This window comes from Cibotium barometz, chromosome 39, assembly GCF_041138505.1.
Source record: "Cibotium barometz isolate CiBa-2024 chromosome 39, ASM4113850v1, whole genome shotgun sequence".
In the NCBI taxonomy this organism is placed as follows: Eukaryota; Viridiplantae; Streptophyta; class Polypodiopsida; order Cyatheales; family Cibotiaceae; genus Cibotium; species Cibotium barometz.
Genome location: NC_141084.1, coordinates 31,465,506 through 31,478,059, shown reverse-complemented (window position 1 = coordinate 31,478,059; position 12,554 = coordinate 31,465,506). Strand labels below are relative to the sequence as shown.

Below are 12,554 nucleotides of genomic sequence, written 5' to 3'. Positions count from 1 at the left end.
CCAACAACATTCCCAATTTTCATGGATAACTTCATAAACAACACTAGTAATAAAAAGTAGCAATACAAAGAAACTTTAACTTCTATAACAAAACCATAGCCTACAACAAGCAAACAAATAGTAATAATTATACACGACTCATTACTACATGATATTTGGATAAACACACCAATAATTGTATCTCCTACCACCAACATTCCAACATACTGACACAAAGCTTACTATCAAGTGGCCTACCACCAAGACGATTTATATATACATTTGATTGGGAGGAGGGAGGACAATAACTCTAGCGCTCTTTCCCTCCCTCCCCTTTTAAGATCGTAAAATTCTCTCTTCTACTTTCATGTATATGACATTGCATTTTAGCTTGTTAGTGGGCACACTTCAGACAATATAATTGTATGCTCTGCGTGAGGCGTTACTACTTGCATTTAGCAATAGCATTAACGAGTGTTGTCCACATCAAACACATTTTGGTTGTCGAGCTACTTGTGTGGCTTCGTTTAATAAAGCAAAACCATATGACATGAGATCACTCGCTCGAGTTGGTCAAAGCAAAATTGGATCCACTCTAGGTATGCCAAACACAAACGAGGAGAGAGGTGACAATTTGAACAAAATGAGTAGAGAGAGGTGACGACGACTCCAACTCAACCATCCATCCGCCCGACCGCCCTTACTCCAACTCAACCATCCATCCGCCCGACCGCCCTTATGTGACAATGACTCCAACTCAACCATCCATCCGCCCGACCGCCCTTATGTGTGAAATGACATCTGTCCAGGGAGTCCGGACCGCACCCTAAACAGGAATAAGGTCTGTTCAATGATCAATTTGATGTCCACCAACCTCAGCTATGAAAATACAGTCATTTTCACACACCTTCTCCAGCAATGATGGGTTATGTAATCCTATGTTGTATAGCTTGCCTTGTGCCTCCTCCGGGGTACGCTGTGCAGTTTCTGCTCGTCAAGGGGGTGAGGAGTACGTGCTGGCCATTGATGTGGGCACCAGCGGCACCAAGGCGGCCCTGGTTTCTTCAAACGGCAGAGTCGCCGCTTCATCATTCGCTCCTCACCCAACGCCCACAACATCCGTCCGGTGAGATCTCTTTGCTTTCCATGCCGCCTTATCATTGTCCCTCATGCAACACAACTTGCATTTGGACTCCCCCCATCCATCATTGCCACACATGTCATATATATGACACCTAAAAAAACACCTGACAACTTTCACGTGTGCAATTGAAGGTTTCTTACCGGAGTAGGTATGTTATGGAGTCTTGCATTTTGACTCTCACTGAGCAAATGTGCCTCTTGCTAGCATATTGGGCCACAAATTGCTTCAAGGTTATCATGAATTTTATTTGAAATTCATGAAAATGCATCTCGATTCTGAATGTTATGTGGGTGGATAAAAGGAAGGAGTGGGGAGTCACCCTTAGCTCCCGTCAATCGGTGACCTTTTCAGATGCAAGAAGGGATTTTGGGATGAGGATGATCTCGGGCCGTCTTAGATTTGTGGAGTGCATTGAGTGAGGCTCTCATAGGCCATGGAATGACCGGGTTACAAACAACTCCTGGTCTTAGGTAGAATGCTGAATCTTGCTTTCTCAACAGCGAGCGTTGGGTTTATGTAATCTCATCGGTCTTGCTGTTGCAATATGGCATGAAGATCCTTATCACTTGGGGAAAAATAATACTTTATTGGTTTTTTCCATGTATGGAAGGCTCAGCATTGGTGTTGACAAGTGAAAATTTTATCCATTTAGATGGGTCCCATGAGAGAATAGTTGAAGATAGCAAGCAGAAGCAGAGGAGAGACTTGGAGTAGCTAGCAATGATCCAACACTTGAGCAAAATGATGAATGAATTAAATGGCAAAAAACCTGTTTTATATACAGCATGAAGGGGCTGGTCGGCTAGCATAAAAACTCACGACTAGAAAAAACGCTAATAAAAGGTGGGAAAAATACCCAAAAATATCATGTAAATATGGTAAATAAAAGGGGGCATAAAAGAGATCAAACGGGGCTAGGGATGATCATTCCAACATCTCTGCTTAGCTCCAGAAGGATCTGATCAATAGTATCTTGAGGAAGAGGTTTGGCGAAGCGATCAGCTAGGTTGTCCTCAGAGAGGGACAATACTCCGGAGAAATGATGCTGTCAGCGACCAGCTACGAACAAAGTGAAAATGAACCTCAATGTGCGTGGTACTGCCATGAAAAGATGAAAAGTATGTGCCAATGCCAAGGCACTTTGGCTGCCTGTAAGAATGTAAATGGGGTAGTCCGAAAGAACATCAAGATTACTCTAGCAAGTATCCAAATAAGCATGGTACTCAGCCTTCGTGGAAGAAAGAGAAACTTTAGTCTGCTTCTTTGATCGCCTGGAAATGAGGCTAGAACCTAAAGTGAAGTAGGAAACCAGAAGTGGAACGCTTGGTATCTTGATCACCTGCCCAACAAGCATAGTGTCTCCTACAAAAAAGAGATCATAGTCCAAGGTACCAGATATCTTGAGAGCGGCCTACCAATGAGAATGTCGAGGAGTGAAAGAGAACCGACTGAGAATACTGACATTGTAAGAAATGTCGGGCCAGTGAGGATGAGCGGAGAGAGCCAAAACTATCTGGATAGTGGTGTATCTGGTTGTAGGGGCAAAAGTTTCCTCATAGTCAATACCCTTAATCTGAGAATACCTCTTTGCAACGAATCTGGCTTTGTGTTTGTCCAGAGAAGCATCGGCATGAAACTTGGTTTTAAAGACCCACTTGACCCCAATGACCTACCTATGCAAAGGCCGGTCCACAACTATTCCTTTCAATGGTCGGTGTCAATGGCTGCTTGCCACTTATTAGGAGGAGCAAGTGACAGACTCAAAACACGTTTCCAAGAGAAAGATATAGAGAGAGAGGGGGGAGAGATGGAAATAGGGATCTTGCACAATACACCACACTGAGTAGGGAACAAGCCCCGTCTCCTTTTAGGAATTTATTCAGGAACAATCCACGGGCACGCTAGCTAGGATCAATACAATCAATGAATACCAAACAAACAGATATGCCGATGTAGGATATCCAAGTTGATGCATCAACATACATCATCAACCATACATTGTGATACCACCATATCACGGCACCACGATCATAAACATCATGGACATGAACATAGACATCATCACATCCACACACACATAGGAACATCTTGACCAAGGGTTGCCCAATCCCAAGGTTGACATCAACATCATCATAGACATCATACATGGGGCATTAGCCACTATGCCTTATAATGGGGTGACCATGACGTATATAGGAACATAAACATAAATGTTTCACATAGCATGGCTGAACATAGTCATAACTGGCTTCATGGTATTCATCTTTCTCTTCATCTTCATGTTGAGCTCCATCTTGATCTTCATCTTGAGCTCCATTTATATATATCTCCATACATGCCACTTCATGCGGCTCCATCATCTTAAGGTCATACATCATCATGACCCAGTCTAGGCACGAGATCTCTGATGCCTAGCACACCATGGGGATGACCCACAAGTATCTCTCACTGGGCTAGTACCAGATCCAATATCCAAATTCAAATCCAATGAATCCAAGTCTAAGTTCCAATCCAATATCCAAGTCCAAGTTCATATCCAAGTCCAATATCCAAGTCTAGATTTAAGTCCAGGTCCAAGTCCAAATTCATATCCAAGTCCAAGTTCATATCCTAGTCTAAGTTTTAGATCCAAATCTAGATCCAGGTCCAGGCTCCAATCCAATGATCAAGTCCGAGTTCATATCCAAGTCTAGATCTAAGTCCAGATCCAAGTCCAAATTCATATACAAGTCCAAGTCCAAATCCAAAGACAAGTCCAAGAATTGCACACTCATCCCATGAGTAATCTCCACAACCTCTATAGCCTTGTTGATGAAGAAAACCATGGAAAAGCTCTTTCTAGCAAGAAAACTGATATAAAATCTGTTTTAATGGTTTTCGGGCGATAAAAACCTCCAAAAAGCAATTTTTAGGGTTTTTGATTTTTTAGTCCGTACGTGTCCGTACAGTTTCGCATTGCTGTACGGATCCGTACAGTCGTACGGTTAGATGATGATGTGGCACTGCAATTGATGGGGTGCTTTGAATCAAGGGGCAGCGATGAAAAACTCCATGATTTGGTTCATGATTAAGTAGATGATGATGGAGAAGATGATCTCCACGCTTCAACAAAGATGGCAAATTGATGAAGAGGTTCTTCTTCAACTTGATGCTCAAGAGGCTCATGCTTCTTTTATACTTGGGGAAGCCTTGATTTTTGCCAAAAAGTGATACTTTTGCTTTGCTTTTGTCTTTTACTTTGTTTTTGGTCCTTTTTTTTTATATAGTGAAGATGCATTTTTATTAATAATAAGAAAAGAGTACATATAAACTGTGGGATAGTCTTCTTAAACAATCAAGAGAAGAACTACCCACAGAAACTGCCCAATCCAAAATCCTCTTAGTGCTAAGTGAGTAGTTTCATTGTATCTGACTCCGGTCTGTTTATACTCACCAGAGTAGTAATGTTAGCTTTCACTAAACAAATAACTTTCTTAGGATCTACATTTTACATGCCATCATTAACAAAGAGTAAAGACCAGTATGTTCCAAAAAGGGTATTACTCTCCTCTGCTGGATCAATCTTTTTACCCAAAACCCAATGGGACCATGTACATTGTAGCCCAAAAATGTTCCCCCTCCCCCCCCCCTCGTTTAGGGAGCTGTGTCCAAAAGGATCTTAATGCCGGGCAATCCCAAAAGGCATGCTTGAAATCCTCGATGGTTGTTTTGCATCTTGGGAATATTCTCGAGGCTATATTTCTGATCACCAGCTTATAGCCTAACGGAAGAGCCCCAACCATGATTCTCCACAAAAAAGTTTGAGCATGTGTTGGCAGTTTGGATCCCCAAATTCTTTTGCATCTGGATTCCCAGCATTTGTCCGGCCAAGCTACTTTCCATATTGTATTGAAATGTTTAAAATGTCTCTTCTCTTGCATTAACATCTGATAAAACTTGGCAGTTGATTCCCGACCAAGTAGAAGGCCATCTGTCCACCCCCAATCTTTGATCCACCTTTCCGTAAGCTTAGAAGGCCATCTGTCCACCCCCAATCTTTGATCCACCTTTCCGTAAGCTTAGAAGTATTGATTGTTAGCGTCTTGATCTTACCAATAATTACATGCAGATGATTCTTATCAAACCTTGAGAGACCATACATGACCGATAGCTGATCCTCATCTCTCCACCCCAGAAGAGGACCATCCCAAAAATCCTCAAATCTGTTTATGTCTTTGTTGTTGAGTCTTTTGCTCACTTTGGGCTCAATGAGGGCTAATGGAGGGAAAATTCATTATTCATGCATAATGTTTGTTGTTTTTGTTCTTTTTAATAGTATATATATATACCTCTAGATGAATCCAGGAACATGCCCAAATTCACCTTTTAGGAACATGCATGATATATAATCATAGTAGTCAACCCACAAGACTATATAACTATCAACTCCATTATGCATAGTATGGACTAGATACTACGACATCCCCACTAACGTCATCAATGCCCAATAGTGGGTGTAGAACTTTGTATCAAGATATGCTCTCACACACGCACTCCACACACACACACACGCACACACACACACACACACACACATAAGAGCATATATTCACACAAAGCCCTTCGTACTGAGTTTCTGTCAAACTTCCAGAGATGTAGGGCAGGCTTAGCCATAATGAAGCCTAGCACTAAGGGAAGCAGCAAATAGAAAGAATTAGTACAATAAATAAGTAGTTGATAGGGCAGATGCACCGCTAAAGATAGAAAGAATAAGCACAATATCAACTGGCCGCAACTCGGACAAAAACTTCACAATGTGAAATCTGCATGTCCGCTAATACGGCTGAATTATATACCTAGATGAATACAGGAACATGCCTGAATTCACCTTTTAGGAACATGCATGTTACCCACAAGACTATATAACTATCAACTCCATTATGCATAGTATGGACTAGATACTACGACATCCCCACTAATGTCATCAGTGCCCAATAGTGGGTGTAGAACTCTGTATCAAGATATGCACTCACACACTCACACACACACACACACACACACACACACACACATAAGAGCATATATTCACACAAAACCCTTTGTACTGAGTTTTTATCAAACCTCCGGAGATGCAAGGCAGACTCAGCCATAATGAAGCCTAGCACTAAGGGAAGTAGCAAATAGAAAGAATTAGTACAACAAATAAGTAGTTGATAGGGCAAATGCACAGCTAAAGATAGAAAGAATAAACACAATATCAACTGGCCGCAACTCGGACGAAAACTTCACAATGTGAAATCTGCATGTCCGCTAATACGGTTGAATTATATACCTAGATGAATCCAAGAACATGCCCAAATTCACCTTTTAGGAACATGCATGTTATATACTCATGGTAGTCAACCCACAAGACTATATAACTATCAACTCCATTATGCATAGTATGGACTAGATACTACGATATCCTCACTAACGTCATCAGTGCGCAATAGTGGGTGTAGAACTCTGTATCAAGATATGCTTTCACACACGCACTCCGCACACACACACACACTGTACACACATACATAAGAGCATATATTCACAAAGGCCTTCGTAATGAGTTTCTGTCAAACCTCCAGAGATGCAGGGCAGACTCAGCCATAATGAAGCCTAGCACTAAGGGAAGTAGCAAATAGAAAGAATTAGTACAACAAATAAGTAGTTGACAGGACAAATGCATCGCTAAAGATAGAAAGAATAAGCACAATATCAACTAGCCGCAAATCCACTAATATGGCTGAATTATATACCTAGATGAATCCAAGAACATGCCCAAATTCACCTCTTAGGAACATGCATGTTATATACTCATGGTAGTCAACCCACAAGACTATATTACTATATTATGCATAGTATGAAATAGATACTACGACATCTCCACTAATGTCATTAGTGCTCAATAGTGGTGTAGAACTTTGTATCAAGATATGCTCTCACACACGCACTTCACACACACTTTTTTTTTTGGTAATATCCAGTGCAGTATATTTATATGCTCATAAATTTACATGATGGGAGGTCTCCGAAATGGAGAGTATCCCAAAGATCAGAAACATAAAAAGAAAAGCTCTATGCAAGAAGCATCCATATCACCCTCATGGCAGGCATCATATAAGGATTGCCGCAATGAGGCTCGGAAAGATTCATATGACTTGTGAATCTGCCGACCCAAGTATGCCAAATTATGCTCACTCCAGATTGTCCAAAGAGCCCAATATCTCACCCAAGAGAGAAATAGTGAGTATTGAGACAAAGACCTCATAAATCTGCCAAAGAGCCAGAAATGTTTCCCAAATCTGTGACTCGGGAAACGGAGCCGAAGATAATCTGAAATTCTCCCGAGGAGGATCCTAGAACACGGGGAGTGCCAAAGCAAATGAAGAACAGTCTCTGAAGGAGCCTGACATCTTAAACATGTGGATGGTGCAATGCGACGTTTAGCAAGTGTGACCCCCACTGACAATGTGCCTGTCATACATCTCCAAAGAAAAAGTCTTTGTTTCAATGGCATTTTACACTTCCATAACATCCCGAGATTCTTCCGCCACCATGAGAGGGGTTTCCTTATATGCCACAGAGAATTAGCATGTTGCTGAATCCATGGAGCAGGCTGAAGAAGCCTGTAAGCTTTGATGGAGGTTAAGGCGGGAAGAGGAACAGGATGAGTGCATGTAGCAGAGGGTTGTAATTGCCAATCCGAAGCCTGTCTGTGTCAGCCCCACAGGAGGAACAGGTAGAAAAGGATGTAATAAATCAGCAATTTTCTTCCATATAGAATTATGACGCATTCCCAATGCATAGGAAGCAGTGGCCTGAGGAAAAGATAAGACATAGCCCTGATCATCTATCACATCATGTATGTATCTAATTCCCAATTTCATGAGATTGTATGCCCGAACAGGTTCCTGCAAAGCGAGTGGAATGTCAAAGATGGCACTCCAATGAATACTTTCTTTCCTCATTGAGTTTGTTCCTGAGCAATTATCAGGAGCCCATTTGACCTTAGAAAGTACCTGTTTCCAGTCAAGTATCAGAGCAGTAGAGAAAGGACAGCCAGGTATCTTCCCTACAAATCTCCCAATGATCAGTAATCCAATGACCATAAGCACAAGTCTTCATGTTGACACACATGGATGCTAGCATACAAGTCCATGGCTGTTGTTGACGGAAAAAAGTATGCAGCATAGTCGCCTTCCTTGCAAGTACATGATATCTTATATTGAGGACATTAAGTCCACCATGCATCCTAGGAGAGCACACCATTTCCATCTTCATCAGTCTCAATGCTTTCACAGCAGTTTTTGTCCTCCATAACATCTCCATAGCTTGAGACATAAAGGCTGAAATATCCCTGGAGGACCAATGCAGCAAAGGCAAATAGAAGTGGACATAGGACATTACAATGGACTGTACTATTCTGAGCCTGACATGAAGAGGCCAAGTAGAAATCTTCCAGTATTCCAGTGTATGTTGAAGTCTTTGGAAGATCCATTTTAGCCGCTACTTCCTGGTGATATGCCATCCTATGGGATATCCCAAATGCCTGACTACATCTTTGGAATGGACCACGTGACCCGGCCAAAGAATAGAATGCTAGTCACATTGTTTCAGGGGAAGTAATTTAGATTTGTCAAAATTGACATGCAATCCCGCTGCCAAGCCGTACAATGAAAGAGTGGTCATAAGCATTTGAACTTCCCGGGAAGAATTCTGTGGCATAAAGAAGGAATCATCAGCATATGCTTGTGCCAAAAAAGATGCAGCTCCAGGGATTTTAAGACCAGTCATCTGTCTTGTGTTTGTAAGATGATTAAGATACATTAAAAGGGGATGGGTCGCAATGGCATATAAGATGATTAAGATACATTAAAAGGGGATGGGTCGCAATGGCATATAAGAGAGCACTAAGAGGACAGCCCTGTCTAACTGATCGACCCAATGTCCATGACCGAGACAGATGACCTCCAAGAATGCACTGAGAAGTAGAGCCAGAATAAAGCCAGTAAACTGCATTTGCCATCTTGGGACCAAAACCCAACTTGGTCATGATTTGAGAGATAAAATCCCATTGAACAGTGTCAAATGCCTTAGCAATATCCACCTGCAATATAAGCACATCTTGATGCGTATACTTTGCATTGGATATTGTCATGGATTTGTCTTCGCGGCACAAACCCATACTGATGAGGATGAAGTCCAGCATCCAGTATCCTGTGAAGCCTATGCACAATCATTTTGGTAATGAGTTTGTAAACTACAGGCATCAAAGTAATAGGCCTCCAATCGGACATATGGTCACACAGATGTTTTTTGGGCACAAGTTTGACTATGCCATGCTTCCAAGAGTGCGGCAACTGATTTTCTTGCTAGGCAACATTGATCATTTGCAAGAGGACTTCTTTCAAATCATCCCAAAAAGAAATATAAAATTCCACCGTAAGGCCATCCCAGCCAGGGGACTTGTATTTGCTGAGGTGGAACAATGCATTATCAAGTTCTGTGTCAGTAAAAGGTCTCTCCAAGGTAAGAGCTTCATCCATTTCCACTATTCCAGAAACATATTGGAGAAATTCAGTCCTAGCCTCAGTCATTTGATTTGATGGGGAACCAGGAGCGGAGAATAATTTCTGGAAATAATTCTGGCATTCATCTTGGAGATTAGAGAAAGAGTGCGTCCAAGAGCCATCTAGCTTCCTTACCCTTAGGCATGAGTTTTTCTTTCGAGTGGCATGCAAGCCCTGAAAAAAGGCTTTTGATGAGCAGCCCTTATTCATGAGGGGCTTCATTCTTGCCCTAATCTGCCATTTGTGCAATTTCCTCTGATCATTAACAGTCAATTTAAACTGAGCATGTGAAAGGGAATCCTTTTCTGAATCAGAGAGAGGCCTTAACTAAGAAAATTCAGTCAATTGTTGTGCTGTCCTTTTTGCCCATTTAACTTCATTCCTCCAATATAGATCTACACATCCTTGCAAGCTGAAGCTCTCCATCTCCATCACTAGCAAGCTCTCCATATCTATCATCCTCTCCACCAGCTCTCATGGAAGAGCTCACCATCCCCTCCTGTGAAGGTACAGATCTACACATCCTTGCAAGCTGAAGCTCTCCATCTCCATCACTAGCAAGCTCTCCATATCTATCTCCTCAAGGCCTCCATTTCCATCTCTGTATCCATCTGCATCTCCTCCACCTCCATCTCCATCACCATCTCCATCTTCATCTCCTCCATCACCATCCACATTTCCATCCTCCACCTCCATCCTCCATCTCCATCATCTCCATCTTCATCTCCTCCATCACCATCCACATTTCCATCCTCCACCTCCATCCTCCATCTCCATCATCTCCATCACCATCCACATTTCCATCTCTGTATCCATCTACATCTCCATCTCCATTTGCTAGGTACAATGGCTCTATGGGACATCACCAACAAGCAATCAAAGTTTCACTTGCACGTGGACTTAGACGAGGAGTATGCCACAATCAGTCATATGCCAGTTGCCATACTCCCTAATGACATTCTGCATACGAGAGACAAAGCTGTCCCAAGCATAATTCATGTCCTCCATTCAGTCATATGCCAGTTGCCATACTCCCTAATGACATTCTGCATACGAGAGACAAAGCTGTCCCAAGCATAATTCATGTCCTCCTGGGCATGCAAAGGCAAGGGATGAATTGCAAGTCTGATCATTTGCTGGAAATAGTGATGTCGGAAATAAGCCTGATTAACATGCAATAATCTATTGGAGAGGGGTGGCAAATCATCCAGAGGCATGCCAAGCTGTAAATTCATCCACAGCGGGGCATGATTTGACAAGCCCAATGAGAAATCTATAAAGAGATGAGGGCTAAAATCTGCAAATTGTTGAGGGTAAAACAAATACCATCTGTCAAGCCTTGCCCAGTATGTAGTAAGTGCATTATGATGAAAAGTATATCCAGGCACTGACCCCTGGAGAAGCACCCATAAATCTTCAGCCTGCACAGAAAGAAGCATGCTGTCCCATTTTTGCCTTTCCAATGATAGCATATGAGATCTTGAAGTGGTGTTATCTCTTGGCAAAGGGGAATTATTAAAATCTCCACAGATGAATGCATTAGATCTCCATGGATATCTGCATAAAGAATCCCATAATGAAGCCCTCATGGCAGAGGTCTAGGAAGCATAGACTGATGCAAACTCAAGAATATCACCATTGACATTACATTGTATGACCATCCATCTGCCATTGCTGTCATTGAAGGCTAACTGAGGCTCCAGCTCATGTCTAACCAGTATGCATACACCTGAGTAGGTAGTGGTACCAGCATAATATATATCATAACCGCCAAAATAAACATGTTGACCAACCATGGAGTGTTTATTATGCTCTTGCAAACAAACAATATCTGGCTGCATTTTATGTACATAATTCCATAAAAGCCTCCACTTTGAGACATTGCAAAGGCTCTGTACATTGTAGGTAAAGCACTTAAGTGTTTGAGGCATGAAAGAGGTATATACAGCAAAGTATCAGATATAAAAAAGACATCAGAGAGGCAAAGCCTCTGCCTGCATGGGCTGCATTCCATCATGACCCATGAAAGACATAGCATTATCCCCTTCTTTTGAATCACATATGGGGATGCCCTTCTTCAAAACCCCCACCCAATTTTGAAGGACAGGAGCTGAAGTAGAAGCCTGTCTTGGTAAGGGAGAAGAAGCATCCCATTGACGAGATTGAAGGGGGCGTTGCTTCAATACAACCACCTTCTTAGGTTGTTGAAAACCATCCTGATCAATCCCTGCAGATTCCTTCATCTTCTCTTTTCCTTTATCTTTTCCTTTTCCAGCAAGTGACTGCACCTGATTGATTGGTTTGGCATTCTTTGCTCCATTTTTATTTGTTGTCTTAGCTTGCAAATTCTCATTCTTTTCCCGTGTCTGGGGCGGCAAGGCATTGGGAGGGGGCTGATGCAGAACCATTGGGCATTCAGAGGCTAGATGCCCAAACTTGTGGCAGGCAAAACAAGCTCCTGCAAACACACCCCACTTCAATTCAAAATACTTTTTTCCCAATTGCACTCCCTCAACTTCCATTGCAATAGAAGGAGGGGTAGGTGTCAATAGAAGGAGGGGTAGGTGTATCAGTGTCCCAGAGAATGCAGAACCTGTTACGGTTTCCCATGGGGTGTGGAGGACAAATGACCTGTCCCAAAGAAGCAGCCAGGCCAGGCAACTCTTCACGCATATAGTCCGGGAAGTTAACAACCTCAACCTATACAGGACAATGATGTCGTATAAGACTTTGATAATCCTTGTTTGGGGACCAGGACATAGCATGTACCATCTGCTTCCCGTAAAATAGGGGAGAGAATTCAAGAAGCCCCTGCTTGCACGAAGCATCTGATAAATGCACCTCAT

The 12,554-nt window shown here is 42.3% G+C and overlaps 1 protein-coding gene across 4 annotated transcripts in view; it reads left to right on the top strand.

Moving 5' to 3' along the window:
• Positions 1–650: 650 nt before the first annotated feature.
• The window catches only part of LOC147615987 (uncharacterized), a 131,754-nt gene continuing 119,850 nt past the window's right edge, over positions 651–12,554 (top strand). For all 4 annotated transcript variants that reach the window (XM_086778618.1, XM_086778619.1, XM_086778620.1 and 1 more), the window contains exon 1: positions 651–1,105. In XM_086778618.1, the coding sequence (XP_086634744.1) occupies positions 861–1,105 (245 nt within the window). In that variant the 5' untranslated portion in view covers positions 651–860. The remainder of the gene's footprint in view (positions 1,106–12,554) is intronic.